Raw genomic sequence first — 12193 nt, forward strand, 5'->3', positions numbered from 1 at the left:
TTTCTTTTTGGTGTTTAGTTTTCAGTTGTGTTCTATGCTTTGTGATCCTATTTAGGGTTTTCTTGCCAGAGATACTGGTGGTTTGCCATTTCCATCTCCAGCGCATTTTACAGATGAGGAAGCCAAGGCAAACAGGGTTAAGTGAGTTGCCCAGAATTATATAGCCAATAATTGTCTGAGGCTGAATTTGACTTCAGGAAGATGAGTCTTCCTGACACCAGGCTCAGTGGTCAATCAATTAAAATCAATTAATCAATTAAAATCACAAAATCATGAAATCAAAAATTAAAAACCTTCAAACCTGCTTATTTCCAGCCTTCTTACACTTTACTTTTGTCTATATATTCTAGAATTCAGCAACACTGGTCTTCAGTTGATTCTCATAAATGACATAATGTCCCTCCATCTCCCCCATTCACCATGCCTGAAATGTTCTCTCCCCTTATCTTCTCTCAGCCTCCGAGTTTCCTTGACTTCCTTCAAAACAGTAGCAGAAGGCCTTTTCCAAGTTCAGTGAATTCCTCCCTTCTCACTCCCTCAACAAATGTCATCCCTCTGAGATTAAACTTCATTTATACTGTGTGCATACACACACACATACACACACACACACACACGCACGCACACACACATACACACATACAATTATTTCCATATTATCTTCCCCATTAGAATATGAGCTCCCTGAGGGCAGGGAGAATACTATTACTTTTCTTTGTATTTGCAGAGGTCAATACAATGTCTAGCATATAGTAATTGCTTAATAAATGCTTCCTGAAGACCTCTATGAACTGGTATAAGTGAAGTGAGAAAAACTGGGAGATCATTGGGCAAAGTAACAGCAATGCTGAAATAATAATCAACTGGGAAAGACGTGATTACTCTTATTCGTAAAATGATCCAAAGTAATTCCAAAGGATTCATAATGAAAAAAAATGCTGTCCAGCTTCAGAGAGAGAACTGAAGGGCAAATTGAAATATAATTTTCTCTCTCTCTTTATTTTTCTTGCTTTTTTTGAAATATGACTAATATGGAAAATGATTTGTATGAGTTCACATGTGTAAATGGCATGTTGCTTGGTTTCTCAGTAGGTGGTGAGGAAAGGAAGGGAAGGAGAGAATTTGTAACTCAAAATTTAAAAGGAATGTTAAATAAATAATACATTTAAAAATAAATGTTTCTTGAATGACTGAATTAGAAGATGAAAGACAGGTTGCTTAAGCAAATATTTAACATCTTTAATCTATTTCTATAACCTAATAAAAGTAGACTTTCTTCAAGAATTTACACAGAGAAACAGGACAGTGTTGGAAAGAGTGATCCTGAAATAGAAACTGGAAATGACAATTGTTATGTTTAACCTTCATTTTCAAAGAATACTATGGCATCACGAAGTGATACTATGACAAGCACATGAATTGGATTTGAGTGAGGGGGGTCCTGTGCTAGGTTACCAGTCTCCCTTTGTCCTCTAGAGCCATCTGAGTCCAGTGGCCAGATATGAATCTAGATGACTGGAGATGGTCTTGGAAAAGAGGCAATTAGGGTTAAGTAACTTCCCCAGGGTCACACACTAGTAAGAGTAAAGTCTATGAGGCCAGATTCAAACTCCATCCTGCTGAATCCAAGGCCAGTGCTCTATCCACTGTACCATAATTGTTAGAGGAATTGAGTCATCCATTTCTGGTCAAACCACATCTTTAGCTACTTCTGATCTCTTGCCTCTAGTAATTCTATTTTGAAGAGCCAGCATGGAAGGGAAGACCCAAGAAATTGACTTCTTGACTTTGTAATAGCCTTGGTGGACACAACCAAGAATTGTTTACCAAGTACAGAAGCAAGTTTGAAAGGTGAATGAAAAAAGAATCAACAACCTGTGCTTCTTTACCTGTCTCTCTTTGGTTCTCTTTCTTGGTAGATGATTCCTTATCTTTCCAGTCAAACTTGCTTGATCTTCTTTCTGTTTGACTCGGTCGTTTGACTCTGGTGTACTTTCCTGAGAGTTTCAAAAGTCGGTATGTGGAAATTTTGTGCTCAGTCTGTATTGCGTGGACTATAACAGTGTCAAATTCTAATGAATCTCGAAATCTTAGAAAATCAAAACAAAGGAAATATTGTTCCATTGCAATCATTTTCACATTTTTTTCATTCTTCACAAACTATTGCTTTTATACCCTAAATAATAATAGACAATACTGTAATAAACAAATATACCTATATCATCCCAAACCCCAAATCTAAGTATACATTGCTCAGACTAAAACTGGATAAGGACAAGGTACTGGCAACTCCACAGCACCAGGAAATTAGACAAGTCTTAAAACAAGCAGATTCAGAGGGCTTTAGTAGAGATGGCAATGGCAGCGGTGGTGGCAGCAGTAGCTCCTGGGGGCGGAGAGGTGATTTTAAAGCCCCGCACGTCCCTCAAGTCAGTCAAATTCTTGTTCGGGGGCCTGGCTGAGATGGGGACCACTGTTTTTGTGCAGCCTCTAGACTTGGTGAAGAACCAAATGCAGATGAGTGGGGAAGGGGCCAAGACCCGGGAATACAAGACTAGCTTCCATGCCCTCATCAGCATCCTGAGGACTGAAGGGCTTCGAGGCATCTACACAGGGCTTTCTGCTGGGCTCCTACGCCAGGCAACCTACACAACAACTCGCCTTGGCATTTACACTGTTCTCTTTGAGCGCCTGACTGGGGCAGACAGGACACCCCCTGGCTTCTTACTGAAAGCCCTGATTGGCATGACAGCAGGTGCCATAGGAGCCTTTGTAGGAACACCTGCTGAAGTTGCCCTGATTTGTATGACAGCTTATGGTCGGATGCCAATGGATCAGCTCAGAGGTTATAAGAATGTTTTTGATGCACTCTTGAGGATTGCCAGGGAAGAGGGAGTCCCCATCCTTTGGAGGGGTTGTATCCCTACGATGGCTAGAGCTGTTGTCAATGCTGCCCAATTTGCTTCCTGCTCACAATCTAACAGTTTCTCTTGGATTCTGGTCACTTCTCTGACAACATTTTCCATCATTTCTGTGCCAGTATGATCAGTGGGCTGGTCACCACAGCAGCTGGACATTGTTAAAACCAGGATCCAGAGTATAAGAATGGACTGGATGTGCTGGTGAAGGTCATTCGATATGAAGGATTCTTCAGCCTCTGGAAGGGATTCACTCCTTACTAAGACCGACTTGGTCCTCATACTGTCCTCACATTTATCTTCCTGGAACAGATGAACAAAGCCTACAAGAAACTCTTTCTCAGTGGTTGAGGAACCCCAAGCGTGCCTGAGGACCAAGAGGAGACATGGCTCCCAGGAATAGGGATCTAAGGAGTCCCTATCACCTCACATCCCTTTGAGCTTCAGTCCTCCTGGCCCTAACCATACATTTACCTTCCAAAGGAGTTGTCTGGATTCTGCCCTCCTCAACCTCCCATTCTATTTATTTCCCCCAACTCCTTCACTTTTCCTCCCACCCTCTATGTGGTTTCTCCTGATATAAAAGACTTTGCTCTGTTGCTTTGATTGTGTTCCTGGGGAATGGGCTGTCCATGCCTTTTTTTAAATCTTAAAAATGATGGTAAAATATATGATTTTATGAAAATATAAAAAAAACAAGCAGATTCTGTAATAAAAAATTTTGGAAGTAAAAATGTAACACAGCCTTAGTTAAGATGTTGCTGATGACAGCCAATAAATACATCATTATTTTCAGAGTGGAACAGAACCTAGGAATTAGACTTCTAATTTTCCTCAATCTGGGAATTCTTCCTTAGGACTGAGATATCTTGATTGATGAGTGTGACTATAAATTCATCTAACGCATTTTATCCATCCAGTCTCAAACCATGCTTCACAACAATCCAACTCTGAATATCCTGCCATCATGCTCATGCCTTCCTTTGATCCTCCCCCTCCCAGCCTACTGCCTAACTCTTATTCTAAGAATGGTAATCAAGTTAAGACTAGAATGGGAAGGTTTGTCTTTAAGAATTGTGAGAGATGGGTGGCTAGATGGTGTAGTGGATAAAGCACTGGCCTTGGAGTCAGGAGTACCTGGGTTCAAATCTGGTCTCAGATACTTAATAATTACCTAGCTGTGTGGCCCAGCAAAAGTAAACATACTCTTTAAGGAGAAAAGATGGACATTCAGTGAAATAGGAGACTTCCAAACTTTCCTGATGAAATTACCAGAGTTGAACAGAAAATCTGATCTTTAGATGTAAGACTCAAGTGAAGCATCAAAAGGAAAATCATAAGGGACTTAATGATGTTGAACTGTTTATATCCCTATAAGGGAAGATGATACTGATAATTCATATGAACTATCTTATTGAGGGGCAGTTAGAAGGAGCATATATAGACAAGGCACAGGCGGGAGTTGAATATGAAGGGATAATATGTTTAAAAGACGGAGTTAAGGCATGAGAGATTAATGTGCTGAGAGAAAAGGAAAGGGAAAGTCAGAATAGGGTGAGTTATCTCACATAAAAAAGGTAAGAAAAAGTTTTTACAGTAGAGTGGATGGGAGGGGGGAAAGGTAAGGAGGAGTGAGTAAGCCTTACTCTCATTGGAACTAGTTCAGCGGGAGAATAACAAACACACTCAATTGGGTATAGAAATCTCCCTAACTCTAGAAGAAAGTAGGAGAAGAAAGGGATGGGAGAAGGGTGGGAGGGGAAGAGATACGTGCTAGAAGGGAGGGAAGACTGTGGAAGGGTGAAGTCAGAAGCAAAACACTTTTCAGGAAGGACATGGTAAAAGAGAAAATAAAATAAATAGGGGTGGAGGAATATGATAGAGGGAAATACAGTTAGCAGTAGTAACTATGGGAAAAAATATTGAAACAAAGACCTCATTTCTCAAATAAAGAGAACTGAATCAAATTTATAAAAAAAAAATCATTCCCCAATTGATAGATGATCAAAAAGATATGTTTTCAGATGAGGTTATCAATGCTATTTATTTAAATCACTTTTTCAAATGTCCTAGCTCACTCTTGATAAGAGATACACAAGTTGGAACAATTCTAAGGTACTTCCACATACCTACTGAATTGACAAATAGGACAGAAAGAGAAAACGACAAATGTTGGAGGGGACATAGGGAAAACAAGACATTAATGTACTACTGAAGGGATTATAAAGGGATTCAACAATTAGAGCAATTTGGAACTATGACCAAAGAGCTATATAACCATGCCTACCCTTTAACCTAGCAATACCACTCTTGGCTATATTCTAAAAGACATGAAAAACAGAAGGGAAAAGAACCTCTATGTATAACGATATTTATAGCAACGCTTTTCAGGTGGCAAGGAACTAGAGTTTAAAGAGATGCTCATCAGTTGAGGAATGGTTAAACAAATTGCGGTATGTGATTAAGATGAAATGCTATTCTGTTTTAAGAAAGGATGAATAGATTGCTCTAAGTAAATAGCTTCCATGAGCAGATGCAATGGGAAATACACTTTATATAAAGTAACAGCAATATTGCAGGATGACCAACTGTGATTCTTACCTTTTCTCAGCAGTTTTAGGACCCAAGAGAACTCTGAATGACTTAGGGTAAAGAATGTCATCCATCCTAAAGACAGAGCTGATGGTGTCTGAATACAGATTGAAGCATAACTTTTTTTTTTACTTTATTTTTCTTGGGGTTTCTCTTTTGAGAGAACAACATAACTATTTTACAACATAACTATTGTGGTAATGTTTTTTAATGACTATACATTTTTAATCTATATCGAATAACTTGCTTTTGTCAATGAGAGGGAGTGGGATGGAAGGGAGGAAGGAAAAGAATTAGGAATTCACTATTTTAAAAGTGAATGTTGTCTCTTGTTTTTGCATATAACGGGGGGGATAAATAAAGTAAAATAAAATATCTTTGGACAGAAAGACAAAACTTTTTAAAAATCTTGAATCGGGTAAAATAAATTATGCATAACAATCCCCAATGCACTACAAATCACATTAAAATAATCATATGGGGGGAAAGTAAACAACCTCACATCAGCTATGTGCTAGACTAGATAATCAGTGAAAATTCATTCCAAGATTATGTGATTGGGTGAATGAAACTGAAACCATCAGAATATTCATGAAAAGAAATGAGAATTTAAAAAAATAAAGAAGGTGCTTTCAGTTTCAATGAGATAATGGTAAATTAAGAGAAAAAGGATTAGAGAATTCTAAGAATAACACAGTTCTTAAGTCATCTACAAATAGTAATTTAACAATTAACTCTTAAAGCACAACTATCAACAAATGACCTATTAACTGATACAATCAAATATGTCAGTAGTGACCTTTTTTTTTTTGCAAGGCAGTGCTGTTAAGTGGCTTGCCCAAGGCCACACAGCTAGGTAATTATTAAGTGTCTGAGGCTGGATTTGAACTCAGGTACTCCTGACTCCAGGGCTGGTGCTCTATGCACTGCCCCACCTAGCCACCCCGAAAGTGACCTTTTGACTATAAATTAAACCAGAGATACAATGCAATTAAATTAAAAATGGAAGGACTATTTCTAAGCTCTTCTCAGAAAGGCAAATAAGAGAGATAGCAAAATTCAGCATTAGGCTCAAAAAAAGAAAAAAACATAATTTTGTTGAATGTTGGTTCACCTTACCTTGCCACACTCCTACTAAGCAGAAATAAATAAACCACCACAAAGACAAATTGTCATGTTTTGACAACATCTATTACAAAAGATGAAACCCAACTAATTCCAGTCATCCCAAGAATGTTTATAGCTGAAATTGAGATAACATAAAATTGAATATTGATTTTCTTGCATTTCAAGTATAGGAATAATAATAATTATAATAATAACAACAATAGCCAGCCTCTTTCATACTACACACCTCATTTGATCCTCACAATATTATTATTACCATTTGATATTTGAGGAAAATGAGGGCAGAAGTTAAGTAACTTGTCCAGCACACAGCTAATAAATGTCAGAGGTTGGACTTAAAAATAGTACTCTATCTACTTTATCACCTAGTTGCCTAGGTGACAACAAAAACTAATTTTAAACTTTTTTTAAATGCTGATTTTTAAAAGGAAAATCTTCAAATTTCTGGAAAATTTATTTACATCTACCACTTATTAGCTGTTGTTATAAATGTAAACTTTTCTACATTAAAGTATCAAAGGGGAAAATTTCTGGAAAACTCCCTACAAATAACAAAAACAATTTTAAAAATTTTCAACACATTGAGAAAAGTTCACCAACAGTCTTTGTCCTTTCTCTGGGACTTCTGACTCAGTCTCTGTTAAGCCATAGCAACTAGATGACATTCTTTTATATATATATATCTTTATTTATTCTCTTTTTTGTACAAAAAATGTTTTTTTATACATTCATAAAATTTTCTTGTTTAAGAGTAAACAGAATACCCCCTCCCCCCACAAAATATAGACTCACTTGAGCAACAAAGTAAAGGGGAGAGAAAAAATTAAAATTAAAAAAATGATAGTAATAATTGTAGGTATGGCCAGGTAGTACAATGGACAAAGCCCCAGCCCTGGAGCCAGGAGCACCCGAGCCCATATCCGGCCCTGTACACCCAACAATCATCCAGCCATGTGACATGCAAACCACCACAACCCCAATGCCCTGCAAAAACCAAAAAAAGAAAAAAAAAGACCCAAAATAAAATAAAATAGTAATAATAGTAGGGGTGGCTGGGTGGCAGACCAGGAGCACACGGGTCTGAATCCAGTCTCAGACACCCAAAGATCACACTGCTATGCAGCTCCAGGCAGGCCACCCAGCCCCATTTGCCCTGCACCCCCCCAATAATAATAATAATAATAATAATAATAATAATAATAATAATAATAAATGTGCTTCAGTCTTTGTACCAACAACTCTGTCATGGGTGGATCACATTCTTTATGATAAGCCCATGGCAAAAATTACTTCCATATTTTTCCACAATTGCCATTGCTGATCGCAACTCCCTCCTTTTGTATTTCTCCACTACCATGTACTATATTTTCTCTCTCCTTTCACTCTGACTGTGCTGTAGGGTAGCTAAGTGGTGCAGCAGACAGATCCCTGGTCCTGGGGCCAAGAGGCCCTGAGCCCCCCTATCACCCCTTAGGCCCAGCATCCACCTGGCCCTATGGTCCTGGACAGGCCATCCAATCCCAGCCCCTTGCTAGAAGTAAAAGAGAAAATGTGTTATATCTGACCACTCTCCCCCCATGGTCCATCCTCTCCTCCTTTATTCACATCGCCACCCCTTCCCCCTGCTCCCTCCTCCTTACTCCAGATGTCTATACCCCATTAAGTATATTTGCTGTTTCCTCTCCTAGCCACCTCTGATGAGAGTGAAGATTCCCTCATTCCCCCTTGCCTTCCCCCTTCCATATCATTACAACAGCTCATTGTAATAAAGAAAAATCTTTTATATGAAATATCTTGGCCTATTCCCCCTCTCCTTTTGCTTTCTCCCCTAACATTTCCCTTCTTTCTATTGACTCCATTTTTACACCATATTTTATCTTCAAATTCAGCTTTCTCCTGTGCTTCATCTATAAAAGCTCCCTCTACCTGCTCTATTAACTGAGAAGGTTCATATGAGTATTATCAGTGTCATTTTTCTATGCAGGAATACATGCAGTTCATCATCATCATCATTAAGTCCCTTTCTTGCTGTCTTTCTTGCTGCTTGTAATATTTTCTCTTTGACTTGGGAGTTCTGGAACTTGTCTATAATATTCCTGGTGGTTAGTTTTTTGGGATCTCTTTCTCGGGGTGTATCTGTGGATTCTCTCCATTTCTATTTTGTCCTCTGCTTCTGGGATATCAGGGTAATTTTCCTGTAGTAATTCTTTGAAAATGATGTCAAGGCTCTTTTTCTGATCATGACTTTCAGGTATTCCAATAATTTTTAAATTATTTTTCCTAAGTCTGTTTTCCATATCAGTTGTTTTTTTTCAATGAGATGTTTCACAGTTTCTTCTAATTTTTCATTCTTTTGGTTTTGAAGTAATGAATCCTGGTTTTTCATAAATTCATCAATCTCCCTGAGTTTCATTCTTTGTCTGAAGGATTTGTTCTCCTCAGAGAGTTTTCTTATCTCTTTTTTCCATCTGGCCATTTTGCTTTTTAAAGCATTCTTCTCCTCAATAACTTTTTGAACTGTTTTATCCATTTGACCTAAGCTGGTTTTTAGCATGCTATTTTCTTCAGCATTTTTTTTTTTGGATTTCCATGACTAGGCTGCTGACTTCATTTTCATGTTTTTCCTGCATCGATCTCATTTCTTTTCCCAGTTTTTCTTCTAACTCCCTCATTTGATTTTCAAAGTCTTTTCGTAGCTCTGTCATAGCCTGAGCCCAATTTCTGTTTTTCTTGGAGTCTTTAGATGCAGGAGCTTGTGCTTCCTCATCTTCAGACTGAGTGTGTTGATCCTTCTGGGGCTCAGCTCAGGAGACTCCCCCGATGCTGTGAGCCACGGCTCCCAGCGCCCTGGGGCTGCCTCCGGGTGGCTGATGTTCTTTCGCTCTGGCAGGCCACCCCTCTGGCAGGCTGCCCCTCCAACCCCGGGGGAGCAGAGACGTTCTGCTCTTTTCCAGGTTACCTTGAGTAGGAGAACTGCCTCATTGGGTCCCTCTGTGGGTTCTGTCTCTCGAAAGTTTAGTTAGAGTCCTTAGTTTAGAAGTTTTATGAGAGAGCGCCTAAGAGAAGAGCCTCTCTTTTCACCATCTTAGCTTCCCCGCCCCCCACTAGCTAACATTCTGTGATCAAAATGTATATCAAAATGTATCTGGGGTCAACATGAATTAACTATAGGATTCCATCTGTTTCAGGGCACAGGACCTTTCTTTAAGAAATTATACAGGGGTGGCTAGGTGGCATAGTGGATAAAGCACCGGCCTTGGAGTCAGGAGTACCTGGGTTCAAATCTGGTCTCAGACACTTAATAATTACCTAGCTGTGTGGCCTTGAGCAAGCCACTTAACCCCATTTGCCTTGCAAAAAAAAAAAAAAAACCTAAAAAAAAAAAAGAAAAAAAAGAAATTATACAGAAAGTTTCTCTCATTGGATTACACTCAGGATGTGTTCTGGGGTACCTATCTGGCTATAAAATAAGTAAGTTACACAAAGTTATGCTTCTTTTATTTGCAAGATGAGATCACAGAGGGAAACATGTTAAAATTTCCTGAAGCTCACTATTTTGTTCTTTAGTCATATCTGACCCCATTTATGGTTTTCTTAGCAAAGACATTGGAATGGTTTGCCATTTCCTTCTCCAGCTCATTTTACAGATGAGGAAAATGAGGCAAACAGGATTAAATGACTTGTCTAAGGTCACAAACTAAGAAGTATCTGGGGTCAGATTTGAATTCAGGAAGATGAATCCTCCTAACTCAAAGCTCAGTGCTCTATTTACTGTGCCATCTGGCTGCCATATTAACTATTGGGAAATATTAAAGATAACAAGTTTCATGGGGAAAATATCCCTATTTTAATTTATGCAATCACACATTGATAATTGAAATTATATCCGTGAACATATTACAATTTGACTAAACTGTTTTAATTATTATTTTAAAACATTTAGATCATACATTTACCTATTAAAATTGATTCTATTTTTTGAAAATAGGTGTTATTTTGTGTTTAAAGATAATCAGTCTAGTTATTGGGTCAGTTTTATGGCTCTAAGGCTGGAAATAAATTCAAAAATTATTTTTTAAGTTTCTATAGAAAGAGGCAGCTAAACTGGCACAGGAGCTAGAGAGCTGAGCCCAGAGTCAGAAAGACTTGAATTCCAGAAAGACTTGAGTTCCAGACAGTTATCTATCTGCCAAGTGAAAACTTGTTTCCCTCAGTTTTTTCATCCATAAAAGGGTATATTAACACCTACCTCCCATAATTCTTGTGAGGATAAAATGAAATAGCTGTGCAGCTCTTTTCAAAACTTAAAGTACAATATAAATGCTAGTTATACTATTATTAAATATGATATAATGAATATATTGCTATTTAAATTTTCAAATATAATAATAATAAACAGTTCTTACTAGTAAGAAATTTACTCTATTAACCCAGCAGAGGGAATCTGTAAGGAATTTCTGTGGTAGGTAGGTGTCTAGTGGGAAGAAAATTTCTTTGGGACAGAAGGTAACTTTTATCTTAGAATCTCACAATTGAAGCACTCTAAGGGTCTTCCAGTCCAATCCTTTTCTGAAAATGAATCCAATCCCATAATATACCTTCCCATTTATCCCCTCACCCCTCCTCTGCCCCTGGCTATGGGTGGGTCTTTTCTTCTATTTCTGAATAAAACATGTGTCCAAATTTCTTAACATCATTTGTCTCTATAGGAAAATGACCCAAGTGAAGGAATCCAAGCACAAGGGAAAATGAGAGATGAAGGGAAAAACCCCCAGAGTAGGAGTCACTAAGCTCACCACAATGGTGAACTGAGGAGCAAAGTGAACTGGTCACTCATCACTATAGCACATTAGTTTATAAACAATGCAGCTCCTACCGACGCTGTAATTTCAACAGGGCAATGCGATTTTTCTCTTTTTCCCATGCAAGTTCCCTTTCCACCTGCTTGATTTTCTTGACTGTTGCTCGTTCAGCATCTTCTCGGACTTTGGTATCTACATCGAATTCCTATGGACAGAGGAAATTTCACCATTATGATATGTTGCTGAAGATGGGTATACTTTAAACAATGTTTTCAGGTTTTGCTTTTATGGTCTCACTGCATCCAATCTGTCCAGTTAAAAGTCTAAATGTCTCTTATAATAAAAACATATTACTTTATACAACAATATTTTAAACCATTTTCAAAAACATTTTTGTATTCTTATATAACATAGGAGTTTTTCTTGGAAATATTTTTAACATAAGTCAGTGTTGGAAGTAAATGTATTTTTTTTTACATGTCCAGATAGTTTTCATAAATTCTAGATTTTCTCCTACATTGAAATGGTCACCTTTTCCCTATTAGTGTTCATTTTTGCTAAACAGTAAAAATGACTTCAAGCTGAAGATTTTGCCTGAGTAGATCACTTTAAAAACCTTCAAGTCTAACCGGTTGGGTGTTTTTATACAACAAAAAAATTACAAGATACTAGATGGATCAGTATGAATAGCAGGACAAATTTTAAGTTGACAGCTGACTTATGTAAGGAGCAGTGCCCTGGGTCCAAGATCCA

At 38.0% G+C, this 12193-nt stretch overlaps 1 protein-coding gene and 1 pseudogene across 1 annotated transcript in view; one reads left to right on the forward strand and one right to left on the reverse strand.

Annotated features, from left to right (window-relative positions):
* The window catches only part of CFAP44 (cilia and flagella associated protein 44), a 139059-nt gene that overhangs the window by 42971 nt on the left and 83895 nt on the right, over positions 1 to 12193 (reverse strand). The window contains exons 21-22 of the mRNA XM_074214521.1: positions 11515 to 11645; positions 1890 to 2089 (exon numbers count right to left, since the gene is read on the reverse strand). Coding sequence (XP_074070622.1) covers positions 1890 to 2089; positions 11515 to 11645 — 331 coding nt within the window. The remainder of the gene's footprint in view (positions 1 to 1889; positions 2090 to 11514; positions 11646 to 12193) is intronic.
* On the forward strand, positions 2359 to 3511 carry LOC141507128 (mitochondrial 2-oxoglutarate/malate carrier protein pseudogene; annotated as a pseudogene).

This window comes from Macrotis lagotis, chromosome 1 (assembly GCF_037893015.1).
Source record: "Macrotis lagotis isolate mMagLag1 chromosome 1, bilby.v1.9.chrom.fasta, whole genome shotgun sequence".
Taxonomy (NCBI): Eukaryota; Metazoa; Chordata; class Mammalia; order Peramelemorphia; family Peramelidae; genus Macrotis; species Macrotis lagotis.